At 43.7% G+C, this 18383-nt stretch overlaps 1 protein-coding gene across 1 annotated transcript in view; it reads left to right on the top strand.

Moving 5' to 3' along the window:
* The first annotated feature begins 616 nt into the window (after nt 1-616).
* Nucleotides 617-18383, top strand: part of LOC128136200 (microtubule-associated protein 1B-like) — a 95399-nt gene continuing 77632 nt past the window's right edge. Inside the window, exons 1-2 of the mRNA XM_052775400.1 lie at nt 617-3090; nt 7971-8072. Coding sequence (XP_052631360.1) covers nt 2676-3090; nt 7971-8072 — 517 coding nt within the window. The 5' untranslated portion in view covers nt 617-2675. The remainder of the gene's footprint in view (nt 3091-7970; nt 8073-18383) is intronic.

Below are 18383 nucleotides of genomic sequence, written 5' to 3'. Positions count from 1 at the left end.
AAAATGGGTTTCCAGATACAGAAAGATGATGACAAATGAAACTACTGGAGTGAGACTCCAACAGGGCAAGTTATAGCATGAACACTGACCATGGAGCTGGGAACCTGCAGCTTTCTCAGAGATACATCCATGAGGTTAAAGCATCTTTTCTTGTCTGACTTCCATCTCAGATGAAGCAGCATATGCTTGTGAATACATGAGGGCAGAGGTCTGCATCCCTTAAAGAGTTTAGCACAAGACCATTTTCTTCCAAAGGTAGCCTCTTGTCCTTAGGGTTTTAATGTGTGAAACATCTCCCATCACAATACAGTTTGACTGTAACAGTTCACCTTTTATCATACCATGTTCTAGCTGCATATTCTTTTACAGAGCAATATAAAATAGAGGACTACCTCAGCAGGCTATTTCAAGTATATCTGTATTACCTACCTGTATGTAAGTGTTTTCTTCTTTGACACAATACATTCATTTCACCTTTTACTTTTCAAATCCACAGGTAATTTTCCAGTTATGTATGTACTAATTTTTTTTCTTAAAATAAAGTGCTAAAACGCACATATAATGCATTTTGTATACTGGCATGCATTTCTCAGTAATGCATTTAACCTGCTGTGCTTGCGAGGCAAGTAATTGTTTTACTTTTATGTCCGGGAACCACTACCAGTCTATTCTGCAACCAGTTAGCAAGTCCCCTTGGAAAGCTCCTTCCACACTCCAGAGACCAGATGCTCTTGTTGGTGATTGAAATAAAGGCATATCCCAAAGCCACGTACTGCAGTGAGAGAAGCCAGAAGCTGGCTTCCTCCAGTGGGCACCATGTGGCAAGTCTTGAGGATATCTATAATTACAGTACAGACTATTAGGATGGGGGTCATATAGGACATGGCCACAGAGGAGTAGACATTTCTAGGTAGACATCTACACTATCTCATGGAAACTGCTAGGCTCAGGAAAGAAACACCAAAGTCATAGCTGGGCTCATACAAATGGGGGCACCCGAAGAGCAACACTGTACCCATGAATACCTTCCCAACTTTAGAACTGCTACTAGTTCCTCTGCATCTATGCCATTGCATTTGTTCTATTAGCTGTGTCAGCTCTAGTGAAGAATGAGCACCACTGCTCTTTATCGCTGTGTCATCTCAGCCACCTGATCTGGCTGTAAAAATGCTTGTCCTCAGTCTATAACCTTCAGTGTAACGGCAGCTCAGAAAAATATTCTACTTTGGATGCACCATCCAAACACATCACACCATATTAGTCAAGGCTCTCAATGCTGTATTTATGCAGAGGAACTATTCATATTAAAAACACTAGGTGCTATAGGCAGATATAACATTATATAACATTATCTAGCACCTACAACAACGGGGTTTCAATCTTTGTGGGTTCCTCTAGGCAAATAAGACATGTTAATTAGAATGAGTGCAGTGTGCCCTGAAACAAAGTACATATTCTAAGAAAACAGGACTGATGTATTGGTTCATCCAGGCAAGTACTCTGTGTTTCTGAGGAGCAGGCAGGGAATTTGAGCAGTCAGTACTGGAAGGAGCTGCACACAGAGGAAGTGTCTTCTCAGTCAGGGACCAGAAGTTATCTTAAAAACCAGGCTATAAAAGTTTATATCCTTTCCTAGGTCACAGTGAGATTTCTTCCACATCACTTTAGCCATATAAACAAGATACTTAGTGTAAATCAGTGCCTGGCTTCTGTCAGTAAAGAGGAACATCTTAGAGAGGCTGATTTATCTCAGACTGCTCTATCCCATTTTAGGGGAGGATAAAACACTTTTAGGAAGTGATTGAATTTCTCTCTTGAGTGGGTCTCAGTATCAGAGAGCAGATGTCTAAATTTTACGTGGTAATCAAGAGGAATCAAGCCTTTGTTTTAGTAATTGTAGATGTTTTCTGATACCATTGCTCCCTGGAGTTGCTTGAGCCCAGTCAAAATTAGTTACCCAAAGCCCTTTGAACTTCTAGAGCCTTCAGAATATGGGTTTTAGCAGCTTGTCAAGAAACAGTGCTTTTCTGAGGTAAGTCATATATCCATGGGCCTTGAATATGTGCAGAAAACCTGTTTGAAGTATCTTATTAAGTGAACTGTTTTCAAACAAAAAAAAAAGGTAACAAGAATATTTAGATTGCCAGTTGGGAGGGGGGGAAATATGGCTCAAATTTTGCTGCAGTGCTACAGTGAGATGCAGGAGACTGGACTCTTGGCCTTGGACAATGGAGCTGCTTTTTTCATCCAGCATCGGGGTGCAGCTGGAGCCCTGATGCTGGCTTTCCCAGATGAGCTCACCAGGTCTGCCAGGGCATCACCTGCAGCTCCTCATGGCACGGCCACCATGCTTCAAGACTGAGACCCTGGGAGGGCCTCGGGGAGCAGGAGATGGCCAGGCCAGCAGAGCGAGGCCCTGGGGGAACAAGGGATATGGGATGACCAAACCAGCAGGGTTTAAGACAGCAGGAGGGCACAGGGAAAGGGGGTGTGTGTGAGGGACGTGGGACCTGTGCCAGCTGGGGCAGCACGGGCAGAGGGGTCACGCGGTGGGCTGGGGCACACCCCGAGGCCGCCATCGCGGTGGCCCCTCGGGGCATTGTTCACACCCCGCGTCCTTCCTGCTTCTGGGGGCCGCCGCGGGGAGAATTTGCCGCAGATGACATCAGCTGTGGATGCTGGAAAAGTGGCGGTGCGGGGATGCGCCGGCTCCCCCCCCTTCTTCTTCTCCTCCTCCTCCTCGTCATCCTCCTCCTCCTCCTCGCCAGGTCCCTGCCCTGCACCGTCTCCGTATAAAAGTGCCGCCGCCTCCCCGCTCGCCCTCACTCCCTGCCTCCTGCGGAGCCGCCGTCGAGCTGCCCTTCTCCCCCCAGCGCCCCGGAGCCGCGGGGCGGAGCGGGGCGCCCGCGATGGCCACCGTGGTGGTGGTGGAAGTGGACTCGGAGCCCTCCTGTAGCCTCCCCAACCCCACCTCCCTCTCGCCCAGCCTCTCGCACCGCTTCCTGGACAGCAAATTTTACCTGCTGGTGGTCATCGGCGAGCTGGTGACCGAGGAGCACCTGCGGCGGGCTATCGCCAACATCGAGCGAGGTGAGGCGGCGGGGAGCGGGGCCGCCGCAGGCAGCGCCGCAGCCCCCCGTAGCCCCCCCCACCCCCCACAGACACATGAGCTGCGAAGTCGTGGTCTCCGGTTTCTTCTTTTTATTTCACGAGGGGCTCGTCGTCCCGTCTGCGCGCACGCCCCTCCCGCCCTACCGGACTCGGAGCCCCTCTGTCGGGTGCGAGTGCCGGGGAGCCGCCCGCGGCGGTCAGCGGCTGCGGGCCAGGCCCCGTGCGGCGTCCGGCGGCGGCTCCCTGCTGCCGCCCGCACAAAGATCCGCAGTCGGCTCGGCGCGTACCGCGCCCCGCTGTCCATCCCCAGGAGCGTCTGCCCCGCCGCTAGCAGCGGGCGAAGGGGCAAGTCCCCTCCTCACCATTGTTGGGACGGAGGGGCTGCGGCAGAAGCCGAGCGCTGTCGAGCCCGTCTGCCCAGAAACAGCGGCGGGTGGGCGTGGCGCGGTCCGCACTGCGGTTCCTATGGCAGCCCGGAGCGGACAAAGGGCGTCCGCGCCGCCGAAAAAAACCGGCGTCTGGGGCTGGGGTGGCCGGGCTGCGGGGTGGCTGTTCGGCATTTCCCTCGGTTCCCCTTCAAACCCCTGTCCCCCACCGCGAAACCAAACTAGAGGGATTCGGGGCGTTTTCCTTCTCGGTGACAAAGACTCCCTGAGCAGGAATGCAGCTGTGCCTATTGTGTCTAACTTTCGGCAACAGGACTTTTCTCTTGGCTGGAGAATTTTTCAGGACCTAAGCTTTATATGCACATATATATTTCAATAAAGAAAAATATATGGGTAATAAGGCTAATACCTGAGTGCTCAGCCTCATTATTGTCCAGCTACGGGATGCTATGACTCACTGTTTATTTGTCCTTTTCTTAAGACAGCAATACAGGAAGGTATCGCAAGTGAAATGACAGTTTTATAAGTTCTCGATGTGGTTTCTGATACAATAGATTGCAGTGTACATGGAGAGGGGAAAAAAGCCCTGTTGCCATAATAGTGGTATGAAGCACAAAGAAAATTATTGCTGGACCCTATAGTTTGTTAAACTCAATTGATACATGATTTTGTAACATATTTTTGTTCTGGGCTGGTGAAAGCAGAAATATCAGAAACCTGCCATTGTTAGAAGGGAGAAAGAGACCTTGGAAAGGGGAACTGGTAGCAGCCTTGCCGTGTAGGTGTGGTTCAGCAGTCCAGCTAGGGCTTAATTTGTCTCTGTTGTTTTCTCAACTATTGTTGCTTTAGTTGGCCATTTCTCTTGATTCTTTTTTCATGACTGTTTGTGATAAAGGGCTGCCTCATCACAGCTGATCAGCTTCACCGTGACCTGTTCATCTTTATTGCTACCATTGTCTCCTAGGGAGAACTACTGAGGCAGATGCTTTGTCATTCAAAGCCTCTTCAGCATTGCATTTTCCTAATGCTATCTAATTTTTGGTTGTGTCAGAAGTAAATTGGCTGCATTTAATTAAATTATTAAAATTTATAGAGCAAATGGATAAAACTTAAGACATTTGATGTCATCCTTCCTCTGAAGAAATGCTCTTCAGTCTCTTCTTGAAGCTTCTATTGTACAGTTGCTGCTGCATAGCTCTGTTGCTGCTACCTCTTGCCACTAAGCGTAACACCCACTTACAGTTTTAGATGTTCAGAAGGAATGCTTTGGCCTTTTTATTCATCATTTTGGATTAGAGGTCACCTCACTGCTCCTGGTGTCAGACGATCTGACTGGGATTTTGCCTGCCAGGAAAAAGCCTTGATCAAATTTTGAGGTGTATTGTTCTGGATGAGTACGCTGGGAGTCTGAAGCTCTATCTGTGTGAGGCAAATATGGGCTTGACTAATCTCTCATAGGAAAGTATGCTGTAGTCTGGAAAAAATGGCTTCTTTCAACCTTTATTCTCAACAGATCCTTAAATGCGTTTAGGGTTCTTGATAACTCTGCCTCGCTGTCTTCTCTGGTACATCTCCTAAGTCCCATCACTGAAAAGTGTGGATTCATGCACTGAACTGCAGCACAATGTGTCAAAGAAAACATCTGCTGATAACACATCAGTGGCGTGATGCTATGCAACCTGGTGGAATGCAGTCTCATTTCTTAATATATCATGAAGAGGGAATGGTGTGGCAAGCTGCATTTTCAATAATTACATTTAGGATGTCACTTTGCTAAGGGAGCAATCCTCCAACCCACCGTCCACCAAAAAAGAAGGTGGGAGCAAAGAGAAAGCTTCAAGATTTTTCCACTGATTTGGCAGATGCCATTGGGTGTGCCCCGTCTGCTGTCTGATAAGTCCTGTGTCTAGTGGCATTGCACTCCTAAGCCTGCAGAAAGAAATAGCTCCAGTTCAGTCATACTTCCAGTAGTTACTTCCATGCTGTTAATGATATACATCATTGGATTGACCTTGAATTTTAGTTCCAGAATTACCTCCATTCTACCCAAACCTGATTTGGTTATATAATGTATATAATATATATATAATACATTATACTACATTATAATGTATATGCACAATTTTTGCATCCAGAATGCTGAATCACGCAGCTGCAGATTTGGAATATTCTATTCAAATCCCAACTTCAGCTTCTAGGACTACTGTGTGCATGGTATGTCTAGGCTTTTTCTTTTTTTTTGGGGGGGGGAGGGGTATTTATTTCACATTGAGTCCTGTATTTTGGACATTTCCTGGCTCAGCAGTCTGACTATGCCTAATCAGAATCTTATCCCTACTGCAAATTTGGATTCACAACAAAAGCAGCTAGGGATGGATGGTGGACAGATCCTATCACTAGCAGCATTGCTGAATCATAGTCCATATTGCTTAATTGACCTCCGGAAAGTTTTGTAGTCTCCCCATACAAGCTTGCTGTCAGAGGCCAGCGAGCTGTTTATCTTCTAGCTTCTTGAAGTCCAGCACTCATTCATTCAATGTACTTCAGCTTTGTGATCAATGTCAGCTTACTAGCCATAGTTTTCATATGCACTGTACATGTGTGGTCTTATATCATGTTTACTTTCTTGCTCTCAAATATTCCAACACCTGGAAAACATTAAAGTCTGTTGAGCTGTATTTGTCTGCCAAAACTATGCTCCAAAAATGCACCATACGGCCAAGAGATTTTTGAGAAATGAAAATAAGGAGACTTACAGAAGAGACTCACTGATTATGCCTCTGAACAATGATGCATAATTCAGGAAGTGGAGGTGGCTGGTTATAGTTCAGTTATTTTTCTCTTGAGTGGTTATGAAACACACAGGTGATACTGTATTTCCAAATTTATTTAGTTTCTAATGGCAGCTACTTAATAGCTGGTAGCATATCCCAGTAAGAAGCATGCTCCTACCTTGACTGGGATGCTGACAAGGAAAAGCACTGGATGAATTCTCCCTGAAGAGGCTTCAGGCTCTTGAAATGCAGATGTTCATATTTGCATGGAGAACCTACCCAGAGCTGCAATGGGAGACCGGCAGCACAGATCTGGTTTCTCTGCTCTTCCCCCTCTTTCTCCTCCTCATCCTTCAGCCCTACAACATGGCTTCTGCCAGCACGAGGCTTGACATTTCTGCTGCCTTGAAAGAGAATAAAGCATGAGAGGCAGCGTTGACAGTAAAGTTCACAGCCTGAAATCCTGACAGAGTTACCAGCAGAAGTGTTAGTGCTAGTCTCACGGTAAGGGCTTGGCCACACACCTCTTCAGGCATCTCCTGCACCCCAAAGGTACCAAACCCCAAAGTGATTTAACTCAACAATTTCATGCAAAGACATGGTCAGGCATGTGGGGAGGGGCCACTAGACACTTCCTCACCTGCAGTCCCTTCTGTGTTTGCCAGCTAATTTGTGTAAGTCTAATGACATTCCTTTAGGAAAAAAAAAAAAAATCACTATAATGTTGGTGTTCAAAATCGCAGCAGTGCCTGGACTTACCAGTAGTGCAACTGCCTGCTCATTATTTTCAAAACAAAACAAGAAAACTATAGAAAAATCTTAAAACATGTCCTCCTGTTAATTTGTTGTGTTTTTTTGTGTTATTGTGTTGGTTTTTTTTTAATTTAGTCATCAAAATCTTATGGTAGGAAACTATAAATTTGTCTTTTGGCTGCAGTGATTTTTTTTTTTCCTGGTCAAATTTCAATCCTTAAAAATAAATTTTGGAATAATACATTTTATGATCATATATGTGTCAAGTGTCTCACTTTCGAAGTAGCTGGAGGGAAAAACAGTAGGGAATAGAGATGTGATGTTTATTTTTTAAAAGAAAAAAGATCAAGCATAGCATTTTAAAATCTCAAAACTAGAATTTTGATATTTCATAAATAAAAGATGACTTAAATTTTAACTTAAAATATGGGATGCTTCAAAGCTTTTGAATGAAGAAGTCAGCAATTTAATACTTTGTATTTAAATATTAATTTGCAACATGCTAGGTGATGCTGTCTTTTTTTTTTTCTCGGGAGGACAAATACAATGGTCTTGCAATAGGGCTAATGTACCCCCTGAGTGATTCACTCTTTTCAGTTTTATAAATCAGTGTATTGCTATTTTAAAGTCAATTCCGGGACATCAATAACTTCTCATAATGTGGCTACTAGGATGTGGGAACCAGCAGTCCTAAAGCAGGGGCCTTAAAGGATTGTTACCTTTTGGAAGGGCAGATTTCCTCTTGTTTGTGACTGATCCCTGTCCAGAGTGCTTCTTCTGAGCACTCAGCACTTTGCAAAGGATAGCTGTGTGGCTTGAAAGGAAGAGAGGCTGGTTTTGGAATTTAGAAATATGCAAATAACATGAATGTAAGTGGAGAAATAATCAATTAAAACTTCCAGTGATCATATATCAAGCTAGATGTGTTTTGCATTTTGAATTTTAGGAGTCCGATCATGGGACACAAACTTGATTGAATGCAACTTGGATCAAGAACTGAAACTTTTTGTGTCTCGCCATTCAGCTCGATTCTCTCCTGACATTCGAGGTGAGTTTTTGAAAGTGTTTGACAAAGTTTTGTTTTGTATGTTTTTTTAAGAGCAGAATTAATAAATACACTCAGGTATTGGATGGCCCACTTTCATTTGTGATTCTTTATGATGAATGCTTTTTTCTTTCTTTTAAAATATGGCTTGAAAATTATAGTATGTTTTAACTTTCTGACAACAGGAAATGTCTGAAACTTTAAAATTATCAGCCTTTTAGGTTAGCTTCATGTATCTCACCATGATTACTTTGGCAGTAGATGTTAGTTTTAGGGCCCCATTAAAGTTAAAAGTGAAACTCACTTTTTGACTGAACAGTTTGTTCATGTAGCACCAATCTAGTAGTCCTGGAGACTGAAGCTGTTCCTCACTGTGGTAGGTAGAGCACATACAGAAAATAATCCAAAAAAAGTTAGCTCTACAGTTTGATAGAGCCAGAAATCATGTCACGGCTGTTGTATGAGTGTGGCTCAAGCCCCATGTTTGTCCCCAAAGGGCTTGGACTTTTCTCTTCCTTGGTATGAAAAAGCTGAGGGGTGGAGGGTCTACCTTGACTCACAGGAACTTTCTTTGGCTTGTATGAAGAAATTAGAATTTTACAGGGCTCATGAGACTAAATCTTCTCTTCTACTGCCTTTTCTTCAAGCCTGTGCTTCCTTTAGAGGATTCATAAAATAAAAAATCCAACAATTTTGTGAAGTGTAAAATTTGATTTATTCTGAGTGCATGGGAATCAAGTGTTTGGTAAGTTTTCTAACATCTCATTACTTTAACACAACTGCTGAGTATGTGTGAAATTAATCTTGGTTTTTGTATAAAAATATATAGCCTTCTCCAAGGAGTATAGGTTGCTTTCATTGGTGAAATTATTGTGGCCATATGCACATTGACTAGTACAACCTAGTATTGATGACTGTTATAAATTCCGGCTTCAGGAACATCTCTTAAGTATGGTGAAAAGGGCTATGAAATGTTGTATCATACTACTGCATCACATTCCTAAGGTCAGTTGCTATACACTGTTGACAAAGAGATCCTGACGTCTTGCTAGCATGACATCATTGACCTGATGGTCTTGAATAATGTACCAAAATGTCTTGTGTTACTAATTCTTCCTCTGGCAGCATAGATTATAGCAGATTTTGCCATATCTCCCCATATCTATAGAGAGTAAAACATTGCCAGATTTAAGAAAAAAATATACCTCTATGTTTCTTCCCTTGGTTTGTAAAACAACAGAACCAATACAAGAATACTCAGTGTGAAGATTTAGGGTCAAGGCATGTAGTTCCTGAATTACATATAAGTAAACTCAGGCCTAGAATACATCTCTTTCATTTCAATTTAAATGTCATGAAGCCAATTCAACTTCTCAGTGACATCAGTTGCCTCATTTTACAGAGAGGGTATTCCGATAAGTGAAATTAGCAGAATTTATTCTTAAGGAATGCAATATGCACTGCACCTAATTTTTAACATGTACGTGTTTTATTTTAAAATGTCCGGAAAAAAAAAGATCTTGTGCTTCTTGTTTAGCAAAAATATTCCAGTGTGTCTAGGGTTTTTTTGCTATCTTGTTTAGATGATACCTCTTGATAGCGTTGCATGAATTACAATATAGCAAATACTCTGCTTTCATATGATAAATGAAATAAGATTGTGCACCTCTTTTTTTCAACAGAAAAATTATAGAATCCTCTAGGAATTTTTCTCTAGGAATAGTATTTTTGGTTGTTTTTTTCTTGTTTGTCTAGACTTCCCTATTTAGTCTGTCATTGTGTTGAATTGCAGCTTAATTGCATGTGACTGGAATTCATCAACATCTCTATGACAAGTAGTAATGAATGTGTTTTTCAGTACTGTTCAATCTTTAAACAACAAGCTGCCAAAATCTATGTTGAAAGAGCATTAAGGGAGCCTGAAACCAGGAAAGAGGGAACATCCAGAAATAAAGCTAGCCCTCTTGACCAATTTCATTTCTCAAATTTTGTGGAGAAGCCCATTGACACCTTCAGAATCCCACTGCACAGATCAGAGGACAATATTTTAGTCTCTCTAGTCTCTCTGTGGTTCTCTGATGCTGAATCTGCATGAGGCTCCTTTGTGTCTTCTCTACTGTTTGATAGGAAGGAGAGTTTTTTCTTGCCATTTGTTAATAAAATTTCAGAATGTTTGATTTCTGTTCAGCAAATGTTGAATTTTGAGTGTTTAGCCAGGGAAACCGGCAACATTTATACTAAAGAGGATTGTAAGTACGTATTCTCTTATGGTCCCAAACTCAGAAATTCTCTGGTATTTGGGTAACTAGGTGACCTCTTGTCCAAGGAAAGTATTCATCCAAGATGATGGGATAGTCTGTGGGATTGAATTAAACAGCCTTTTTTTCAATCTTTTGAGACTGAATGAACTCTTTGTGTGACTTAAACATAGGGACGGTTTACTCTTGAGGAAGGGTAGAGTCATTTAGTGTGTCTGCACAACTCTTAGTATAGTGAGGTCTGACTACTGGCTGAAACCTTTTTGATTATAATGTTTGTTATGGTAATTGCAGTGCCAATTCAGTACATGCTTGTATGCTTCTCAAAGCAGCTTGAGGATACATGCAGCAGCAATGTAAAGGGTAGGACTCTTTCTCCAAAAGGAAGCTTGGCGGAAACAGGGCCAACCCTGTCCTCATGCCATATGCCTGCACTGTCAAAGGGGAGACATGCAAGAGAATGTCAAAGCATTTGTGTGTTTTCACTTGAGGAATTTGAGGTCTCCATGTGTAGTGAATAGCAATGTATATATTGATATTGCAGAGAGCGTGACCAGATCCCAACACTCTTTTTGTGCTCTTATCAAGGGAATGGATTGTCACAGTGATGTTTGTGCATTGTATATTCAGCTGCTAGGCAATTTATGGATGATTTATGATTCCCTGAAAAATAGGATTCAGAATGGAGATGCCAGCAGATCTTTTCTGATCCCTTGTAAAGCAGGTGAGTTAGTAGACTCCTTAATAATAATACCAAATCTTGCAGAGATGTTGTTGTCAGGTGCTGGTGAAAAATTAGTAACAGAGCTTATTAACTGGTTGCCAAGACAACAGGCAACATGACTTAAAATGGGTACTCCAGTGCTTGCCTGTTTTCTCTGTCATGTACTGATGATAACTTCCATCTTATGTTAACTTCACAAAGACAAAAAATTCAGAGTTGTAACACGTACGTGCTGGAAAAAGAACTGTGTATCTGGCAGTGAGGTGGAGCAAGTGGAGAGTCTTGGAAAGAGCCTGTTGAAATTGCAGCTGTTGCTACCAATCTTAATTTAAAAAAAAAATTCAGCTGCATAAAGCTGCATGAATATCCTGCTTCACAAAAGACCGAGTAAAAGGATTTTGTGTGTGGATGAAGCCATTGAGGGCCCTTCTGCAAGACTTCCACACCTGCCGTTTTGTCCCTCAGCTTCCACCTGAGGACACTTGACTGTTTCATTGGTGTGTATTCAAATCCTTGTATAGATTAAAACCTGTTTTATTTCAATAGCTGTGCAGTAGCTAGTTACCCCAAATCTAAGAAATACTGCTCAAGCAATTCACTGTGGCTACTTTGTATTTTGTCCTGTTGTTATGAACAAAATGTATCTGTGGAAGGCACATTTCCTATCTGAGCAGTACCAGAAGGTCTCCTATTGCCCATAAGTCAGCGGTCGGTGACTGCACTGACTTAAATGAGTCCTTCTTTACCTGTGCCCAAGACTTTATTTTCACCAGCCTGCATGTGGCTAGGGAGGACCTTGGCAAAGTGCAAGACATGTTTGGTGTCCCCTCGGCAGCTCTTCCCTCAGCAGCAGCAGTGGACTTGCCTCCTTTGGGCTTCTTAGAGAAGGCCATTGTTCTTTGAAACTGTCATTACCCCAAAAAGCCTTAACAGCTTTCATTCTGAAAGTTACCATTTCAAAAGTTACAATTAAGGATTGTTAGCGTCTGGGAATTTTGGTCATCAATACCCATAACTCCATAGTTTGCCAAAATGCTGTATAGTCCTTGTCCTGTCCCACTCGGTGGGCTCAGGGAAGGTGATCTTTTAGATAGTCCATTGCCGCACAGAGGAGTCACAACAATGACTCAGGAGGGACAGGGAAAATTTCAACACCCCGTTTTGCTCGGCAAATCCCAGGGCAGGAGTCATGACAATGGCTCCTAAATGCTCAAAATATGTTTTATTTCATGTTGACTTATAACACAAGTGTGGCTAAATTTTGCATAGCAGATATTTCACATAAAAAACTTGACACCTAACAGCCGTAGCAAAATATTCCTAACAACAAGGTAGGAGGAAGAGAAGAGATAAGAGAGAGAGAGAAGAAAGAGAAAAAAGGCGAGGTAAGTATCACCACCCTTGGATCCAGCAAGGAAAGAGTCTCAGTAGTAACTGTCCGGATTCCTCAGGCAGTGGGCGCACACCTGGGGGTTGGTCTCCCCCCCTTTTATACCCTTCGCGCAAGCGTTGTGGGGTTTTCTCTTGTGGGGTTTTCTCGAAAGTTCTTGGGGGGGGGGGGCGGGGTGTCGCTGATGCCCCCTTATCCCATTTAACTTGTTTACACAACTGCCGTGGTAAGGGCCTGTGGCAAAACTCCGAACCTGTGACAAAATGTCCAAAGCGCAACCGCTAGAAAACTTCCCAGAAAGACCATTGCCAGGAAGCCTCTTTGAGGCACAACCGCTAGAAAGCCTCCCAGAAACAGTTCACTACCCCACCTCCGCAGGGCACATCCTGTTTCGGCTGCTTGCGGCTATCTGCTTGGTTGTTTGAGACAAAATGGTTGCCATTCTCTCACAGTCTCTCGGTCCCTCACACCACCCCGTGGCTCAAACAACCAAAGGTGGTGTAGAAATCGGGTCCTCGTCTTCTAGGGTAGGGTTCTCATCTTCTTGGGTGGTGATTTCAATACAGCGGACAGAAGGAGAGAAGAGAGAAGATAGAGAATAAAGGGCTTGAGTAATCATACAGTGCATTATAGCTACGGCAATCATTAGGAATATAAAAACACCTAATAACATAAAACCTATTCTCGTCAGCCATGCCCCCCATCCCGTGAGTCCCAAAGATCGTAGAAGTGAGGTAAACCATGAGTCGGGGCAGAGTCCTTTGAAGCAGTCCTTCGGCTGCAAGGATTGGAAGAGTTCAGCGGTTTGGTCTGCAACTTCTTTCATTTTCGCTTGAGCTTCCTCAATAGAAGTAGTTGTGTTGTGAATAGCGATGCAACGTTCAGCATCTGAGAGGTTTAATATCCCACATACTCCTTGTTCTTTTAATAACAACATGTCTAGGGCTAAGCAGTTTTGGAGTGTCATCTTGGACACTTGTTGGACTTGCAAATTCAACTCTCCAAAAGCATATCTGGTCCAATTTGACAATACATGTACTTGCCAAGTGATATTTTCTGAAGTCCATTGATGCTTAACTATTAGTCCGGGCACATCGAACAAAGCGCATAAATTAAGAGACATTCTCATGCCCAAAGTATAATAGTTGGGTTCACTCACATCATGTATCCAATCATTTGCATGCCTGGGTGCATCTAAGGAACGTTTTGCTCATGAGTTTGACTTGGTGAAACTGAACACTCGACGTGGGCACAATGAGGGGAGTATAATCCCGCATTTGAGCCCAGCATGTGCCCGCAAATTGAGGTGTGAATAGAATTTTCTATTCGAGCACCCCCAAGCTAAACCAAAGGGTGCTGGATAAAAGCTAGTTTCACAAGTCCAGTCATCTGAATAGTCTATTAAGTGGATGGTAGGAGAGGTTGGAAGGGGTACATGTTTTAAAGGGTAATGGGTACGTGGCACGCCACAGTACTGATCGATGTGTTTAATATTGGAAAGTTTATTAGTACACAGAGGGTCTTGATTTAGGTATCCTTTAGAAGAGTACCCCCAACATATACACATATCCCATATTAACATTCTAATTCTTTCCACCAACCATGTTTCAGTAGGATCTCCTGGACCTGTGTTACAATCGATTACTTTGCTACAAGAAAAGAGGTTACTATGCGAATGGTGGGGAACATTTACGTATCTCAGAGGTTTTAGGGTTGGATTTTCTGTGGACCACATCCATTGAACATATGAAGGATTCTGGGGCTCAGTCCCCGTGCTATTTGGGAGTAAGATGCACCAGGGGAGGGTAACATTTAAGGAAAAAAACACTTCATAGTAGTCAGGCTGTTTAAGAGGATGGAAATTGGGATCAAAAGGAAAATATGAACAAGGTATGTGGAAGGACTCAACAGGATCGAATTTGTACGTTCCCAGTAGGAGAGTCACACTTCCCTCCTGAGAACTCAGGGTCTGTCCTACTTGTCCTGCAGGTAAAGCAAAGGTCATCCCTGGGTGAGATGCATTGCAAATGTTCCATCCCTGGTACCTTTTATCACTGGGACTGTAAAACGCAAAGAAGGAATCATTTTGACCAAAAGTTTTGTTCCAATAGGGGCAGTGGATTTCTTCCACATAGCCATTCACTAACAGATGACGAGCCTTCCATTTTAGCCAGGTATTATAGCTCAGGGCTACTTGAGAAAAGAACCATAATGTGGAAAAAATGACATAGGGTTGCCATACTGTTTGTGTGGCAGTCAGATTGATAGTAAGTACGTTTATGGGGGTTACAAAAAAATCTCAACCCTTGTTTGGCGGCGGAGGGAAGACCAATACAAATTCCCTGATTGGTGTGGTTCCATATCCGCACGAAACCTCGGATTAATTCCCATGCCACATTTGCAGGGGAATCCTCTGTTGTGACTACAAACTTCAAGAAAAACGCCTTAAACAGGAAAAACCAAACATATGCTTTATACATCATAACTAACCAAATTGCAACTGTATGGGGTTTACGCAAAACACCTTTCTTGATAAATATATACACCTACAGCAAAAGCTATTAAGGCAACGAGGCAAAGAACTATGATAAATATTAAAAATTCTATGTATCTTCTTTACGCGGCTTCTGTCTGTGAGTGAGGATAAGAAAGAGTCCTTTTCTGTTCTTCCTTATTCCTTTTTTTTTTTTTTCAATCTATAAGAAAACAGAAAAGAGAAAGGGAAAAGAAAACTCGGTTCTATTGAACCGGTTAGAAAGAAGGCATAATCCATCAGGTATTTATCCGGTGCTCTTTGCCATGGGCATCTGTGGCAACCCACGCATAAATATTAATGGGGGTTTTCAAAACCAAAGGTACTTCCCCTACGGTGCGCAAGTTAACAAGAACAGGCTGACCAGGATAATGGAGAGGGTTTTTGGTGTCCTTCTCTTCCCTTCTCCCAGGAATAATAGAAGGGAGTTTTGGACAGAAAGCTGTAAGTCTAGGACACCCATTTACTCCCCATTGGTCATTTACTTTCATTACCGCCTTCCAGAGACGATTTGGCCATCCTGGTTTGTGGGGTTTGAGGAAGCGTTTCAGGAGCCCATTTGTCCTTTCAACTATCCCATTAGCCTGGGGATAATAGGGCATGTGGAATACCCGCTGTATCCCTTCTTCTTTGGCCCACTCCTGTACCGTTATTGCAGTAAAATGGGTCCCATTATCTGATTATATAGTTTTCGGTTTGGGGAAGGAGCTAAACCAGATCCGTAAGCCCTTCACTGTATTTTCTCCTGTGGCTCGTGCTACAGCTTCTTCTTGTACCAAACCTGACACTACTTATACTCCTACGAGTACATACTGTTTTCCCTCTGATCGTCTAAAAGGCCCTATATAGTCGATTTGCCAGGTCTCCCACAAACCTTTCCCATCTCGCAAATGGAGCAGGGGGGTTCTGCAAAGGGTGTTTTCCTAGTCTCCTGCGGCACATGCCACAAGCGGAAATTACTGTGCTGCACAACTCGGGTTACAGGCCACCCCTGGCTTCCTGCTTCTCTAAAGAGATCTTTAAATCCTGAGTGCCCTCATTTGAGATGCAGCCACTCTAGCAGATGTTCCCATTCCTTTTCCTCCTCTTCTCTGGCCATAGTTGCCAACTGGGTGAAGGAATCTACTTGATTATTAAGGATGTGTGCCGGGTGATTTCCTTCCTGGTGGGCAGCCACCCATCCCACGAATACAGGCCGCTGTCTGGACTCTTAATATTTCCTCCCATCTATCCTTTTGCCACAGAGGCACTCGGTTTACTTCCCATTGATTCTTCTCCCAGAAAGGGAGTCATTCTGTACAGCCTTTGAATACGGCATAAGAGTCTGTGTAGATATATGTGGGTTTGGAACTTTCAATTTCTTTTTTGATTACACTCCAAATGGCTACTAATTCTCCCACCTGGGCATTTCCCTTCAGTTATGATTTGGTCCCCAGAATCTACATGCAACGCTACAGCCCGATATTTCCACACCTTCCCCTCCCTTTTTGAAGAGGCATCTGTAAACCACACGTTCTGCAGATGGGGTTTGTATGGGGGTGCTTTCTCAATACTAGAGGGAGTGGGTTCCTCACTCAGGGTGTTAGAGTTTTCCTGTATCTGGAGCATCTTTGGAGCTCCTTCCTGTATCTGGTAAATGTGAAAATAGTGTTCTAGCTGAGCATACCATTTTCTAACTGTTTGCTGTTGGGCAACCCCTGGGAGAGGAGGGGTACCTGCCAATACTGGTCGGAGAACTTTAAAAGGTCCCCTTAAAAGAATTGATTGATTCCGCACAATTTTTTCTGCTTCTTGAAGAGCAAGGCTTACTACAAAGAGCCCCTTTTCCCAGGTGGAATACCGCTTTTCTGCATCCTTAAACTTTGTGAATGGAACCCTATGGGGCAAGGGGGACCCTCCGGCCCGCGTTGCCACATATGTATGGATGCCCCATGTGTAGCAAATCCCCACTCAATTTGGAGTGGATCCTTTGGGTGGATAGGGCCTAGGGCCTGATATGCCCCTGCTTCAAAGATCAGTAGCTTCAAGGCTTTCTTGTGAGTGGGAGTCCAGTCCCAGATAGCCCTTTTCCGGGTTAGATTGTATAGTGGGCAGACTATAATAGAAAAGTCTGGGACGTGCTTTCTCCAGAACACCAGCAGGCCTAAAGCATGCTGTAACTCCTTTTTATTCTTGGGAATTTTTACCTGTTCCAGGGTAGTTAAGACCTCAGGTGGGATACATATCATCCCTCCTTTCCACCATATTCCTAGGAATTTTACTTCATGAGAAGGGAGTCATATTTTTTCAATTGGAATTTGGAGACCCAAGTCTTCTAAATGGATGTTAATTTCAGTCTGAGTCTTCTCTACAGCTGTGGCATCTGACCCGCCAGTCAATACATCATCTATATACTGATATATCTTAACTCCTCCTTCCGGGGTAATTTCAGTTAAAGCCTGGGCTAGGGCATGATGTGCCAAACTAGGTGAGTGCTGGTACCCCTGCAGTAGCCGGGTAAAGGTGTACTGGATCCCTTCCCATGTGAAGGCAAATCTGTTCTGATCATTCTCCTGCAAGGACACCATAAAGAACATGTCCTTCACATCAATAGTAGCTAAAATTGGATGGGCCTGTTCTTGTATGGTGGAGATTAGCTCAGCTATATTTGGCACTGCCGCTGTTAAAGGGCCAGTGTTAGCATTTAGGTGCCTGTAATCTATGGTTAGTTGCCACTTTCCATTTGGCTTCCATACAGGCCACACAGGGGAATTGTATGGGGAGTGGGTCTGGATGATCACCCTTTGTTCTTGTAACTCTTTTATCACTGGGGTGATACCCTCCTTTGCTCCCAGGGGTAGAGGATAAGATTTTATGTTTACAATTTTAGATGGGGGAAGTGGTTGCGCAGTTTGCAGAAGCCTAATCAGAACAACCGGGGAGCCAAATTTCCACTCTCTTCCTTTAGAATCTATCCAGGCTTTCCCCTTTAATAGGTCTAATCCCAGGATATTGGTGGGAAGGACACCTATTATCATTGTGGTTACAGTGGGAGTGGTGTCCCCAGGCAACCAGCATTGCACTTGGCTGTGGGTTGAGGTTTTGAATTTCTGAAAACATCAGTAACCCAAATATGCTTTTTGTCGGGTGCTATTCCGCTTCAACTTGCCGTGTCACTGTTTAATGCTGACATCTGAGCCTCTGTGTCTATGAGAAAGGTAACCGGGGTTTTAAAGGGACCCAGGGGAAAAGTTACTAAAAGGTTCCCCTGGTGGTTTTCTGTGAGCCTTCTAATGTAAACCCACTGGCCGTCCCCCGGCTTGGTGGAAGGGGTTTCCCGATTCTGGAGGATTACGGGCTTCCTTCAGCAGTGCTGTAGGGGTGGCGACTTTTTGAGGCATCGGGATTGGGGGACGGCCTCCTTTTTTCG

Source organism: Harpia harpyja, chromosome W (assembly GCF_026419915.1).
Source record: "Harpia harpyja isolate bHarHar1 chromosome W, bHarHar1 primary haplotype, whole genome shotgun sequence".
NCBI lineage: Eukaryota > Metazoa > Chordata > Aves > Accipitriformes > Accipitridae > Harpia > Harpia harpyja.
Note: the sequence above shows the minus strand (reverse complement) of the source record. Positions and strands in the feature narration are given on the sequence as shown.